The sequence below is a fragment of the Prionailurus viverrinus genome, chromosome C1 (genome assembly GCF_022837055.1).
Source record: "Prionailurus viverrinus isolate Anna chromosome C1, UM_Priviv_1.0, whole genome shotgun sequence".
Classification (NCBI taxonomy): domain Eukaryota; kingdom Metazoa; phylum Chordata; class Mammalia; order Carnivora; family Felidae; genus Prionailurus; species Prionailurus viverrinus.
Genome location: NC_062568.1, coordinates 44,482,667 through 44,498,303, shown reverse-complemented (window position 1 = coordinate 44,498,303; position 15,637 = coordinate 44,482,667). Strand labels below are relative to the sequence as shown.

The 15,637-nt window shown below is 36.5% G+C and overlaps 1 protein-coding gene across 1 annotated transcript in view; it reads left to right on the top strand.

Moving 5' to 3' along the window:
• ZNF804A (zinc finger protein 804A) overlaps positions 1–14,046 on the top strand; it is a 287,748-nt gene extending 273,702 nt beyond the window's left edge. The window contains exons 3-4 of the mRNA XM_047872689.1: positions 8,639–8,769; positions 10,791–14,046. Of these exons, the coding sequence (XP_047728645.1) occupies positions 8,639–8,769; positions 10,791–14,046 (3,387 nt within the window). The remainder of the gene's footprint in view (positions 1–8,638; positions 8,770–10,790) is intronic.
• The last annotated feature ends 1,591 nt before the right edge of the window (positions 14,047–15,637 follow it).

Below are 15,637 nucleotides of genomic sequence, written 5' to 3'. Positions count from 1 at the left end.
AATTTTAAGTGACATCAAAAGGGATCTCCTATATTCCAGACATAATTTTCCTTACCCTCTTTGTGGGGTGGCAGTCTGTTTTCCCCTGGATCATAAGGATATATTTGCTAGTGGGTCACTAGAGGTAATATTGAGTGGTGCCATCCCTATTTCTACCACTTGATTTTTAACCTTTTAATATGGTTATGCGGGGAACAGCAGCATATATAGGAACTTGATTCACAGCATATACAGCCACCTAGATAATATTGCCCCAGTGCCACAAGGTATTGCCATCCAGCTAGAGCTGTGACTGAGTATTCAATAGGCCATTCTGCCACTCTATCAAACCAGCTACTTCAGGATGATGGGGAACACAATAAAATCAGAATTACATGAACATAGGCCCATTGTCACACTTTATTTGCTGTGAGGTGAGTTCCTTGATCAAAAACAATGCTGGGTGGAATACCATGATAGTGAATAAGGCATCTTATAAGTCTATGGCCTATAGTCTTGGCAGAAGCATCGCATGGAAGAATGAGAGGTCCATATCCAGAGTAAGCATGTATTCCAGGGAGAACAAAATACTGCCATTTTCATGAAGGAAGCTGTCCCAATTTAATCAATTGGCGTAAATTGATTAAATTGAACTGGCTGATCACTCCTGGGAATGGTGCCATATTGGGGGCTCTGTGTTTTTTGTTTATTTGTTTTGTTTCAACTTTTTATGTATTTAAAAAATTTTTAATGGAAATAAAGTTGACATACAATATTATATTAGTTTCAGGTATGAAAACAATGATTTGACATTATAAAATGATCATCGTAAGTCTAGTTACCATCTGTCACCACAAAGTTATTACAATATTATTGATAATATTCCCTATGTAGTACTTTATATCCTCATGACTTATTTATTTTATAACTGAAAGTTTGTACCTCTTAATCTCCTTTATCTATTTTTTCCCATTATCTCCTCCACCTCCCCTCTGGTAACAACCAGTCTGTACTCTGTATTAATGAGTGTGTTTCTGTTTTGTTTTCTTTGTCCATTTGTTTTGGCTCAGTACTGATTTGTTGCTGGCAGATTGGGCACTCAGCAATAGCTACAGAGAGTCATCCTTGAGGAAAACGTTCCATGTTGTTGAGCCCATGCATAACAACCATCCCTGCCACCATGGCCATTCTGTTCCTGAGCTCATGGGACAGTGACAGGGGTGGCTGAGGAAAGAGACTATCTTGTATCCACAGAACAGGTTATCCTATCTAAATAATTATAAAAATCCTCTTCTGTTGAGATGACCCTTTGTAGAACATTCTTGTGGGACACAAACATCTTTTTTAGTCCATTCAGAGGAATTTAGCCACATATCTCTTCCCCAGACCTCCTTGTCACTAATTTTCTAATTATGTGCTTTCCAAGTTTCTAACCATCCAGCTAACCCATGGGCCACAACACATGAATCAGTATATCTCTTCTGGCCATTTCTTCTCCCAACCAAAATGAACAACCAGATTCACCGCTCAAAACTCTCTCTTTTGGGAGGATTTCATCACTGCACTTCAGAGATGTCCCAGAGGAAAGCTGTAGTGTTGCTCTGTCCACTTTTGGATGGTGCCTGCATACAGTGCAGAACTGTCTGGAAACTGGGTCTGAGTTTTCTCCTCCTCTATCATCTGTCACTTGCCTAGTGTTGTGGATCCGATTATTCTTTATCCCACCCTTTATAAACTTGCAGCTAAGGAATGTCAGCACTAACACGCAGCTAAGAGAAGTAATTGAAACAAAATAATCTGAAATTCACTGGTACTTTTACTCTGACTATTCTGTCTATGTGAAAAGAACAAAAATCTTTACTCAAATATCACCTTCTCAATGAGGAGACACATCTTCTAGGGGAGAACACACCCTGAGTTAACCCCAGTGAGTCTTCCCTTGCATATGGATGAAAACTGTGATTTGTTTCTAACTGATAAAATGTGAAAAAAAAAGTGATGTGATGTCACTCCATTAATTAAGCTGCTTTGTATAGATTGTATGATATAAGATTCAATCTTAGCAGAATGGAGAGACTGCTGATGGTGAAGAAACTGCAATGTTGCATTGCTGCAATGTTGCAATGGCTCCTGCATGTGTTATAGGCAAGAAACTGCTGGCAGCTCCAGTTGCGGAGAGTGGCCCTGGCTATCTACGAGTAGTCCTACCTCCACAAGGAAGTGAATTCTACCAATAGGTTCCCGGAAGCTTGGGAGATGATTTTTCCCAAGACAAGCTTGCAGCTGAGAATACGGCCTGGCCAACACTGGTTGTGTGAAGCATAGGCCTATGATAAATGTGTGCCATTTTAAGCTGTTACATTTATGGTCATTGTTAAACAGAAATAGCAACCTGAGCCACCTTGGTGGCTCAGTCGGTTAGGCATCCGACTTCAGCTCAGGTCATGATCCCACAGTCTGTGAGTTCGAGCCCCACGTCAGGCTTTGTGCTGACAGCTCAGATCCTGGAGCCTGCTTCAGATTCTGTGTCTTCCTCTCTGCCCCTCACCTGCTCATGCTCTGTCTCAAAATTAAATAAAAACATTAAAAGTTTAAAAAGAAAGAAAGGAAGGAAGAAAGGAAGGAATAAAGAAAGAAAGAGCAAACTAACCTAATAGAAAACCTGCTTTCATCACTGTATTTGATATCGGTATCCTCGCCCTCGCCACATACACTCTTGGTTCAACTTTCCTCCACCATGATCTTCATGCTCTACTAAAGCATAAGGTGAACTTATTTGATTGTTGTAATGTCTCTCTTTCTCAAGTATTGTGAAAACATCGAGAAACAAACAGGATTTCATTCTTCTGTGTCCCATATGTATAGACTATGCTTAGCATAACAGCTGACACATAATGTACACTCAATTAATAATTTCTGAGAGATAAATGGATATATGCATCTCAACCCAACCCAAAGAGTTAGACAGCTTGAAAAACATATAGCCAAGTAAATATAGGAGATAAATCATAGGTAATGTTCCAAAAAATCTGTTGCAGACTTTGAGTCTGGAGGTCTCTCTTGTCCAGCAAGAGAGCAGATGCAGAATTGAATACAAGAGAGGCTAATATCTGGGAGGAGACAAGAGCCCTGAGTAAGGGTCGTTGCTCCATGTTTATTAGGATCAGAAGGGTTACAAACATGATGGAATGCAGAAAGAGACAATGAAATAGTGATTATTAATTCATGTATGTGAGAAAAAAGGGATTTTGAAGCTATGTGGTGTTAGGGGTTTGGGTCAATACAAAACAAAATCCTGATGCCAAAAACAGATGGCTGTTTACAGCAGGCACCAGGCTGTTTATCTTAACTTGCCTAGGGGATAAGACAGAGCAAGATGCTACCTCAGGGTCAACAAAGCAGCACCTTTCTTTTGCTGATTAGCTCTGGGCAATTTCACCCTGCTGCAAAGGTTCTATTGCCCTGTTTGCCTGTTAACCTATTCTGGAAGCTTCCACCATGTGAAAGCAGCTTTATGCTTTTGTAATATGCTGGGGTGCTTGTGCCCTGTTTACATAATCTTAGATGCTTTCATCCTGTGGCTTCCTATTCCTGTGCTTTTATTCTATGCTGGGGGTGTTTCGCCCTGTTTACTTAATCTCGGAAGCTTTAGTCCTAAACCTTGTTAACCCATTGGTGCAAACTCAAGGAATTTTCCCATAGAACTTATTCCCCACAGAAATCCTGATTCCAGTTCTGGTTCTACCACTTTCATGTGATTCTGGACCAGTTTCTAAAATCTGCTTAGCTTCAGTTTTGTCTTCTCTAAATATGGATCATAATGGTAGCCTTGTTTGCATATATGTTTATTTTCAGAACTAAACAAAGTAACATATACAGTATTGCTTAATAAATTTGAAGGAACAATATTAATTCTAAATGGAATATAGGTGGCTAATATGTATACAAAAATATTCTAGCATTCTTAATAAAAGAATTATAGGCAAAACATTAATGATATATCACATATTGCCTATTAATTAAACAAATTAAAAATGATGCTACCCAGTATTAGATATGATATATACTCTCATATACTGTTGGGAGGAATACAAATATGGTTTAAAGTTAAGAATAGCAGTTTGGAAAACCTCAAAAAGGGCAAATACATATCTTTTATTCCAGTAGTTTTGTTTGTGTGGGACGTATCTTTTGGATATAATTAGACAAATGTACAAAATATGAGAATATTCATGAAAGTTTGGTTTGCAATTATAAAACAGTTTAATTTACCTAAATGCTAAGCACAAACTGATGAGTTATCTAAATGGTTATCTCTCTCCCTCTCTCTCTTTCTCTATCAAGCTTTCTCACATTGTTTAAGGCTTTGCCAGTCTCTGAAAACATCATCACTAAGTTGAGACCAGGATCATCATAACTTTCCCAACCATCCAACTACATGAGTTTCCTGTGACCATATCTGAGGATCAATGACCTATGTGATTGTGACATTTTGGTTCTTAATAGACTAATAGAAGTAGAACAGTGAAAGGTAGAGTAGACCCTCTGAGACAGTATAACCAAATGATGTTGATTCTTTTTGTTTTTCCATTGTCTACTTGTATATTTCCAAAATATAAATTGAATAATATGCCATTATATACTGTAACTTGTTTTGTAATACTGTAGCTAGACCATATCTCCCCACAAATTCTTTTTAACATTATTCTAATTTTCTAATTCTTGCTGACTGTCATCCCTATCTTGACATTTAACACTAAGAATTTGTTTTGAATGACTGCCAATAAATTGTTCAGAAAGCTTTTGAAATAGCATTGATATTTCCATAAGTCTCCCAGGTATTATCTTGTACATTTCTTTGTGTGGAACTTGAACTTAAGTTTTCTTTTCATTTGGCATTCTCAAAAGAATTTACTTGGTTTCTATTATTTACCTTTCAAAATTATTCTACTAGATATAAAATATGATGTAGGACTTCATTTTTGCTGCAGGAAAATACAAGAAAGGGTATAACGGCTGATAAATTCCAGCTTAAACTAACCAAAATATTTGGCCAGGCCTATAAGCTCTGCAGCTAAACAGACCACCAATATTAGTCAAGCTCATTTACCTTATCAAGCTCCTGATACCTTGATATCAGGAAGTGTGTCACTGCGAGAATTATGTGTACATAGAGGGAGAGTGACATCAGTAGGAACACTTGAATGTAGCATGGTGCTTCTTAACAACCTCTACAAGATTAAAGCAACATTTACATTGTAAATATACACAGTTCTCTAAATGCACATCCGAAGTCTGATTCCAGCCATGTCAATCACTCAGTTCACAGAAAATATAACAGTACTGGCATTTGATAATTGATGGACTCCGTGATATTTAACTATGTCAATGGAAACAAGTTAATTCAAATCATAATGGCTAATTTGAAACAGTATAGTGAAATTCTTGACATTTCATATACTTGCTTTAGAAGAGCTTTGTTTTTTGTTAGAAGCACTGTACTTTTAACTTAGCTTTCTAATATATATATATATGTATATATATATATAATGTTTATAATAGAAATTAATTTATATCCTAAAGATTTTGTTAAAAATGGTCAAGTCTAACTTTCTTGTTTATTGTCTCTAGTTTCCCAAGGGATCTGGTAGGACATAAAATTAGCCCTATTTGTTAAAATACCATTATTTATAAATAATTAAAAAATTATTTGAACATTAGTTCTTACATTGGTATTTCAACATTTTTTTTGCTTTCTTTGGCACTTTGATTCTTTTAAATGTTTATTTTAGAGAACTTGACTTCTATTTTCTTTCAAATTCTCTGTTAGCATCCACCTCCTAGCACCCAAACCCTCTTGATTGAATGCCTCTTTCTTACAATGGCAGGTAGTATTTTCAGTAAAGGTAATGCATATCCTTTTAGGCCACTCAATTCTGCACATCGAATAAGTCACCAATTCTCCCTACTGCAACTGCCTTAGGAAAGACTCTTAATGTTTCTTACCTAGACCATTGTAATATCCTACTTACGCATGTCTTTCTCTTTAATCTTGTTCCATGGCAAAATCTCATGCATACTGATGCCAAATGATTCTTGAAAAAATGAAAATTCCATTGTGACACTGCATTGTTTCAAATCCTTCAGTGTTTCCTCCAATCACATTTCACAATATGATAGGCAGGTTTGGTTTGGTTAGACCTTGTAATTCATCATTTCTCATCATTTCCACACATACAATCTGCTCTAACCATACTTGTCTCTACCTGCATTTCATTTTTAGAATATGCATGCTCCTATTTCTACATTTACACAAAACTTTCCTGAAATATTCTCTTACCTCCAACATCTATCCCTTCTTCTTCATGCTTTTTTATATCCTTGAAGACCCAAATCAGATGTCACTTTTCTCAGGTAACATTCTTGGAATTTTTTGGGCACCCGAGTTCCATCCTTATATTGCACAATAAAATAACTCAACCAATAACTGCTGTTATCTTTTCCTATCTGTGTTCTTTTTTCTGCAAAATCCAAATACACGTACACTCAAATACACTTACCCACACAGTTACAGACATACAGACATAAACCAGAGAAAGGTAAAAACATTTTCTTTAATCTTTTTTAAAAAACCCAGCCTTTAAACAGAATGGCTGTTTTTACTGCTCAATAATTGTCTATTGATTAAGTCTTGATATGACTTCAAAGTTTTAGGAAATAGAGATGTCCAAGAATATAAATACCTAAAACTTAGAGCTAAAACTTCCTCGGCCTATTATACTCTAATTCTAGATCTTTTTTTATGATCAATAATAATGTAATGCATATTATAAAAATGTAGCTACTTTTAATAGTCGCACCAAAACAATGATTTCAAAGTTTTATTTTCTTTAAAATACTTGTATAATTTAGATGTTTATGACATGATCTACCTTTTATCTAAATTTAACTCTAAATAGTTTTCTTCACAGATATGTCAGTCAAAGAAGCATTCTCAAAAATATCATCTACATTATTTCAAAAGAATTATTCTGGAATAATCTTATATATATATATATATGTATATATACACACCTCATATAAATCTCATCAGTTAAAATAGTAGAGACTATCTGAAGCTTAAGCTATCATACCATGTAGGTGAAATTAAGTAGGCATAATGCAAGATCATTTGGGATCCAACATTATTTCATCAGTATGACTAACTTTTTTTGAGGTGGGAAAATTCTTACTTTGGAGAATCTGATTCACATATAAATTAACAAATATTTATTGAGCAGGTATTGTATATTCCAAGCATTGTTCCAAGCCCGTGGAATATGTCAATGTACATGTATAAGGCATTTATTAAGCAATCACTTAATAAAAATGTGATTAGTGTATATTTTATTCTCTTAGTGTCCTACTGGAAGACTCTGACATATCACAATGCATAACACCATGAGCATTCATAAGAAAAAATAGTACTTTATAAAAATTTAAGTGTATTTATTGAGAGAGAGAGACAGAGAGAGAGAGAGACAATCCCAAGCAGCCTCCCCACAGCATGGAGACCGATGCAGGGCTTAAACGCAGGAACCATGAGATCATGACCTGAGCCGAAGTCAGACACTTAACCAACTGAGCCACCCAGGTGCCCCAGAAAAAATAGTAATTTAATTATTTTTAAAAAATGTTTATTTATTTATTTTTGAGAGAGAGAGAACAGGGGAGGGACAGAGAGAGACAGGGAGATAGAGAATCCCAGGCAGGTTCTGTGCTGTCAGCGCAGTGCCTGACATGGAGCTCTAACTCACAAACCATGAGGTCATAACCTGAGCTGAAATCAAGAGCTGGATGCTTACCCAATTGAGCCACCCAGGCGCCCCAGTACTTTAATTATTTTTAATAACCATACTATGTCTCTGTGGAAGACTATAGTGAAAATATTTGGGGCAAAGGACCACTTTGGTGTCTCTTAAATCATGCCACATACATGGCTATTTATTGATTCTATTCAAGTTGACATGCTTTTCCTGGCCAAAACTTTTCAATCCAAAAACTGACCCCCTTTAATACAGATGAAAATATGCCCGATGTAAAAAGAATTTCGAAAAGAGCACTATTTATTTTCTTCCCAAATCTTGAATTATTTGGGAGATAGACCTGATATTTGAGGGGAGGGATTGTTTTAAAGCATATTAGTAGAGATTATTTGCCTTATGGATTAACATAAAACATTTATTCTTAGAAAATATGGAAAGGACCAGATACTTTTCTAATATATAGCACATCAAAATGATGATACTTATTATATATAACTGAAATATACAATCTAGTTAAATTTGTTTGAAAATTAGGAGTTTACAAGACTCTAGTACTTGATGTGAATTAGGCACAGAATTAGGCACCTTAGCAGAAAATAGTAAGAAAAATGAAAATTTTCAATTCCAATTTATATAAGGCTTAGATATATCTTTGATATAATGTAATAATATGCTTTGGTATTTTCACAAGCCAAAGATACAAAAAATATTTTTGCTAGAAATGAGTTGTCACAAATGTCTTTTCCTTAGATGAGGTAAAAGATAATGTACTGGAAAATTCCAACAGTAACAATAGTAACTTTAACATTGCCATAGAGCCAAATACTATTAATCATTTCCATATTTCTTAATAGAGGCTCAAAGAACTGAAACAAAGGGAATTTGCTCGAAATGTAGCATCTAAATCCAGGAAAGATGAAAGAAAACAGGAAAAGGCACTCCAACGCCTGCACAAGCTGGCCGAGCTAAGAAAGGAAACTGTGTGGTGAGTGTGCAATAAAAGCTTAACTTTTCTTAAAACATGATGACCAAAGGAAAAAAAAAAGACATAGAAATAAAGGGCGCAAATCTATTTATTTCTGTACCCAGAATAAGGCACTCACATTTTCATGGCTTTCTGTGGGCTGTAAACAGTAACTTGAATTTGAATTTTATGCAAACACCTGTTTAATATACATTTCAATAAAAAGGCAACATTCCTATAATTTTAGTTTTCAAGAAAATTAATTTCACATTGCTCTGCTATTTACACTTAGTTGAAACCTCTTCTGTTTCTTGGTGGAAATTCAAAATATTTGATTGAAGAAGAGAACAAAGCACCATCTCATGACCTTTATTATAAAAGGAGTTTTAAGAGAAAATTATTTATAATTGAAAATTTGGAGGACTTTTATTTGAAAGTATCTTTTATTTAAAAAAAATAAAGATCATGAAGGCCCTGTGAACTGCAGAGGCAGGTCAAAATTAGTTTCATTGTGAATAAACAGTAATAACTGTTAGAAGTTCAAAGCTCTTACACTTTGACCTGCTTCTCCAGTGTGTAGTTAGAATGTTATAATTCAGAATTTACAATACAGGACAGGGAACTGTCATAAAAAGAAGACAACTTTTTAGAGTGTTCTCTCCCTCCACCCCAAAACAAATAGGCCCCTCTTTTTTTGTTTAAAACAAAACTATTTCATAGCAAATCTATTTTATGCTGAATATAGTGTTGGGGAATATATTGGTATATCATAACATTCTTTGGAATGTCAAATTTGAAAAACTCAAAATAAAATTTAATGTATTTTTAATCCTCTAGGGAACTGTCAAAGACCAATATAACTGCTATTCAGTCATACCAACAGATATTTTTTCTCTGTGTGGCAGTAAGTGAAAAATTATAGAACTTCAAGTTAATGTTATAGAGAACCATAGGGCCCATGCAATTAATTGTCCTAGAAGTAGCATTTGCAAATGTAAACTCTGAAACATTTAGAGAACTAGAGTTAATAATAAGATATGTATAAAAAAAAGAGCAAAACTTCTTACCTAAATTACTTTCCTCAGTAATAGTACTTATTTCGCATTACACACACACGCACACACACACTTTTCCTATTAATTTGAGGCCTCTAAAGATGTGCAGTGAAACAATCCATTGTGTTAGAGATTCAATAAAGAAAACATTCAACTAAAAATATTGGGGGACACTTGGAACTTCTAAGAAACTAAATTTAATAGAATGGAAAATTCTGCACAGCATGACTCTCTTTGGGTAAAGATGATATTTAGGTAACTCCTTGTTTATATGCCACACAGTACAGTTCTTTTATGAAAAACTTACTATTTATGGTGTCCTGCAATGCCAAATAAATAGAAATTGCATCTTAAGTAAATCGTCTTTTGTCCTACACTTACTATTATATTATATTATTTACAACTTCAGGGTAATTTTTTTTAAATATTAAGAATAGCAATTCTAAATAAAATTCTAAAGCCAGTATTATCTCAGTTAATTTTGCATGGCAGGACTCTACTTGGCCTGGTGTAGACTCTTAGTGAACATTGATTGAATTGAATTGTTGAACCGAATTCCCAGCCCTTCTGAAGTTATAATTTTTTAAAGCTGTCTTCATATTCTCCATGTAGTATTAATGATGTTAAGTATTTGTAAATTTAGATAACTTTAAAGATTCTACAATATTCCAAAATATCACTGAAGAGGCCATGGGATAAAGAACCTTGGTCAGGAAGCACTGGTTGAGAACATAGGAATGTCCTTGACATTGCTGTTAATAGTTATAGAAATAACTTCGAGACAGCTTCTCCAAGTTATCCCAAACAATAATCAGTAACTAAATGCAACTGTAGCACTATGAAAGAGAACCTTATGAAATGAAAGTAATTCTCCTATACAGATCTTAAAATTTGAAAAAGAAATCTTATAATGATGTGTCTGAAATGGGGTGTTTGAATATTTTTCCTCAGAAGTGTCCTATCTAATATGTACTTTTCTGTTTCTAGTGCTCCTGGAAGTGGCCCCATGTTCAAGTCAACAACTGTTACTGTGAAAGAAAATTGTAATGAAATTTCCCAAAGAGTTGCTGTGGATTCAGTTAATAACCAGGAAGATTTCAAATATACTTTGATTCATAGTGAAGAGAATACTAAAGATGTTACCACTGTTGCTGAAGATCCAGAAAGTGCAAATAATTATACAGCAAAAAATAACCAACTTGGGGATCAAGCCCAAGGAATTCACAGACACAAAATTGGCTTTTCTTTTGCATTTCCAAAGAAAGCAGCAGTGAAGCTGGAGTCCTCAGCTGCAGCCTTCTCTGAATACAATGATGATGCCTCTGTGGAAAAAGGATTTAGCAGAAAAAGTAGATTTGTCCCTGGTACTTGTCATCTTCAACTATCTTCACCAACAGATGTGCTTTTGAGTTCTGAGGAGAAAGCTAACTCTTTTCATCCACCAGAAGGAATGTGCACTGAGAAAGAAACTGCTCAAACTCAAGAGATGAAAGAAGTTTCTAGTGAAAAAGATACATTTTTATTACCTTCATTTTGCCAGTTTCAACTCCCTTTATCTTCGGATGCAGATAATTGCCAAAATTCAATCCCATTAGCAGATCAAATACCACTGGGCGATGTTATTATTAATGAAGGCATACCTATGAGTGATAACAGTTCCGAATTGTTAGGAAATAAATCCACAGTTCTCGATATAGCTAATGAATGCATATCTTTGCAAGCTATCACAGAGGAAAATGTTAAGGACCATGATACATCTATAGTTGAAGCTGACAATAAAAATTATGGTCCTGAGATGTTGGCTCCTTCAAATTCTGAAGAGGAAAATATAACCTTCCATAAAAAAAAAGATTTATATAAAAGACCATGTGAACCATTTGTACCCGTACTTAACAAAGATGGAACCACAATTCTTCAGTGGCCATCAGAAATGCTGATTTATACATCGACTCAACCATCAATTTCCTATAGCTGTAACCCTCTCTGTTTTGACTTCAAGTCCACTAAATTAAACAACAATCTAGATAAGAATAAGCTGCCCTTAAATGGTCTTCCTTCTCAGCAGAAGGGAGAAGACATTTGCAAGAGACCAGTTTCAGAATGCAAGGACACACCTATTGTAGGACTCACTGATTATGACACTGGAGGCAGCAGAAATCAATGCACCCAGGTCATTCCTCTTTTGGTTGGTGGTACTCTTTCCAATACCTGTAATTCTGGAAAAAATGGGAATATGGGTCAGAGGTATAAAAATATTTCCTGTAGGATCAGAAACACAAAAAAATACAATTTTACTAAATGTCAAATGAAACAGGGCACTCTAGATGAGAAATATCACAAAATAAGATTGAAAGATACTCATGAACACTGGTTCCATAAAAGTAGAAGGAAGAAAAGAAGAAAAAAGTTATGTCAGCACCATCATGGGGAGAAAACCAAAGAGTCAGAAATTCACTTCCAAATGGAAACGGAAAACAGTTACACTGATATAACTAGGAAGAACCTACTGGAAACAATTTCAGAAAAGCAGTATTTAGCTGCAGGGCAATTATTAGACTCACAACAATTACCTGATAAAAGGCCCAAACCATCATCCATATACTTAAGTGAAAATGAAGAAATATGTAAAGCTCAAAACACTGAAAATGATAGCAATGACGCTAACAGTTCTAAAAACCACTGTACAAAGAGCTCAGTTGTTTTCAGTGAACAATCCAATCCAACAGTGATACAGTCTGGAAAACATAATTTAACTTACTCCAGAACTTACTGTAGTTGGAAAGCCAAAATATCCGGCTGTAGTCAGGATCACAGATGCCTAGTTCTTCAAAACGACATGAGCTGCCTGAGCCAGAACCAGGCTGTTAAAAGAGGTTATAATTCTCTCATTAATGAATCAGAAAGATTCCATCGAAAACGTAGACAACATTCATATTCTTATTCTTCGGATGAAAGTTTAAATCGACAGAATTATTTACCAGAAGAATTCTTGAGGCCCCCACGTGCTTCCGCTCCCTGCAAGCCTAAAAGGAAACGGAGGAGAAAAAGAAGCAGATTCCACATCGGGTTTGAAGCTTTGGAACTCAAAGAGAACACAGATCATCCCAAGAAGGGCAATTCTTCCTTACGTCACCAGGAGGAGTTAGTAAGTGAAGACAAAACAGGGGACGTAAAACCACAAGAAGTTGCGAATGCTGAGAAGAACTCAGAAGAAGCAGAGGGAGAAGAAGACCAGGCGACTTTGCCCCTGGGCGGTCCCCTTCCTCCTGAAGCCGGTGGTGAGGCTGCGCAGTCAGTGCTGGAGACACCTTCTGGGGACTCGAGGGACATCTCCCACCCACGCGCCACCTCTGTCTACCACGTAGCCAGTGCTGCAACAAAAGAAGAAATTGGCAATACCTTGCTGCAACAGAAAGAAAGAGGTGAGGGTATAAATATTCATGAAAAGCAAATTCCTTTCAAGGTGCCTAATACCGACAGGAACTTCAGACAGTCGCAACCGAAATCGTACCTCTGCCATTACGAACTGGCAGAGGCCCTTCCACAAGGAAAGGTGAACGAGGCCTCGACCGAGTGGCTGCGTTTCAATTCGGGAATCCTTAACACACAGCCACCATTACCGTTCAAGGAAGCACATGTCAGCGGTCACACCTTCTTAACGACGGAGCAAATCCTGGCTCCATTAGCTCTGCCGGATCAGGCGCTGCTGATCCCCATAGAAAACCACGATAAATTCAGAAATCTGCCTTGTGAGGTCTACCAGCACATCCTCCCGCCCAACATGCTGGCCAACAAGGTCAAGTTTACTTTTGCTCCGGCCGCCCTCCCCCCGCCCAGCCCGCCTCTGCAGCCTCTGCAGCCTCTGCCTCTGCAGCAACCCTTCTGTTCTACCTCTGTAACCACTCTGCACCACGCGGTTCTGCAGCAGCACGCGGCCGCCGCCGCCGCCGCCGCCGCCGCTGCGGCCGCAGGAACCTTCAAAGTGCTTCAGCCCCACCAACAGTTTCTTTCCCACGCCCCAGCTCTCACCAGAACAGCGTTACCTCAGATCTCAGTGGGACCGGTCGGACCAAGGCTTTGTCCTGGGAACCAGCCAACTTTTGTGGCTCCTCCTCAGATGCCAATCATTCCAGCGTCCGTTCTTCATCCTAGCCATCTGGCTTTCCCACCTTTACCCCATGCCCTCTTCCCTTCACTGCTTGCCCCACACCCTACTGTCATCCCACTGCAACCCCTGTTCTAGTCCTCGCCATGAAAGGGAGAGAAAATGTTCACGTGAAACCTATTGCTATCTGCGTCAACGCTCATCTAAGTGGATAATTGCCTATTGAAATGGTGGAAATAAACTAGCCAAACTATGGCCTCATTGATAGGAAATCATTTACTGTAAGTGTAATGATGCAAATAAATTATTAAGTTTCTGATATATAATATTATTAAGGCACTGAATAGTTTGAAAACCAATACAATATACGCTGTACATTAAAATGGTGTCTTAAGAGTATGTATAATGTACATAAGATATATTTATAGTACTGTAATTTATGTTGTAAAGTATGCTCCTTGGTTTTTTTAAATCTTTGTGTATTTGCACCTATTTAATGTTTAGACAAAGCTGATGGCACTACGTTTTGTACCATGTTCCTTGAAACTGTAAATTCAGTGAAATATATCTCTTGCAATAAATTTTTGTTAAGTATTTAAGTAACTCAAACTTTGTTTTAGTTCGTTTTCGCTGTTTTGGGAATGTACAGTAACAGTAGGTTTTGGATTTACTTTGTTTCTTCTGTCCATTGGCATCTCTGAACCTCAGAGGCTCAAGAGAGTATCTTCGGAGTCCACCAATACTTAAACTGTGATATCATCTTTCAGAATAATTATAATAACAGCTCCATTTGTTTTTTCTGTTTGTTCTAATGCTGCTTATACTCAGAGTTTACTATATTTCCTGAACAATTGGCCCTCTAGTCAATAAACCATTTTTGTAAAAGTAATGTCAGTAGGGGGAGGGATAACTCAAAAAAAATGCAAAGTACATAGTATTCTTTCAGGAACTGTAAAATAGCACTAGTGGACAAGAAATAGCAAATAACCAATATAAATTCTTATAACATCTTTGTATGTTAAAGTTCTCAAATGTATTATGTTTATTTTTAATCATTGCAGGAAATATATGTATATAATAATATTGGCATGGATTAAGGAATGGGTTTAATTAATAAATCACTATCCATATATAACATCTTGGGCAGAATGGCGTAAACACAATCTGTATCTGGATATACTCTTAATTGAGAATCTGGAAGTGGGAAGGAGAGTAAATAAATAGCTCTTCCTTCTGCACATCTTTCTAGTAGTCATGTTTGTATCATATTTCCAAATCACCAAAGAGCAATTAGAAAAATTTCACATCACCCTTCCAGATTCTGCTTTATTTTTAAAGAGCTCTGCATGATTATTCACTCAAGTGCTTCTACATGTACTAAAGAATATAATTATTCAATAGAAAACCAGGGAACATCACACTCTTCCAATATGTACGTGCCCCGGTCCGTGCCACTTGGTGAGAAAGTCTATGTGATTCGTAGAGAAGTTTCACGTGACCATGTGCAAATGATAAAGGGTTATGGCAGTCCAGGAATGAATCCCAGCATCAGAGAGGACAACTGAGTTCTTCCAAAGGGAGAGCAACATTTATGCCATGCTGTACTGAGAAAATGCTAATTCCTATGTCTACTGTAGGAATGTGTTATCCTAAGTGATATTGAGCATAAAGGTATCTTCCCATAACAGAATCATCTGTATTGCATTTTATTTTAAGCAGAGTGGAGAAA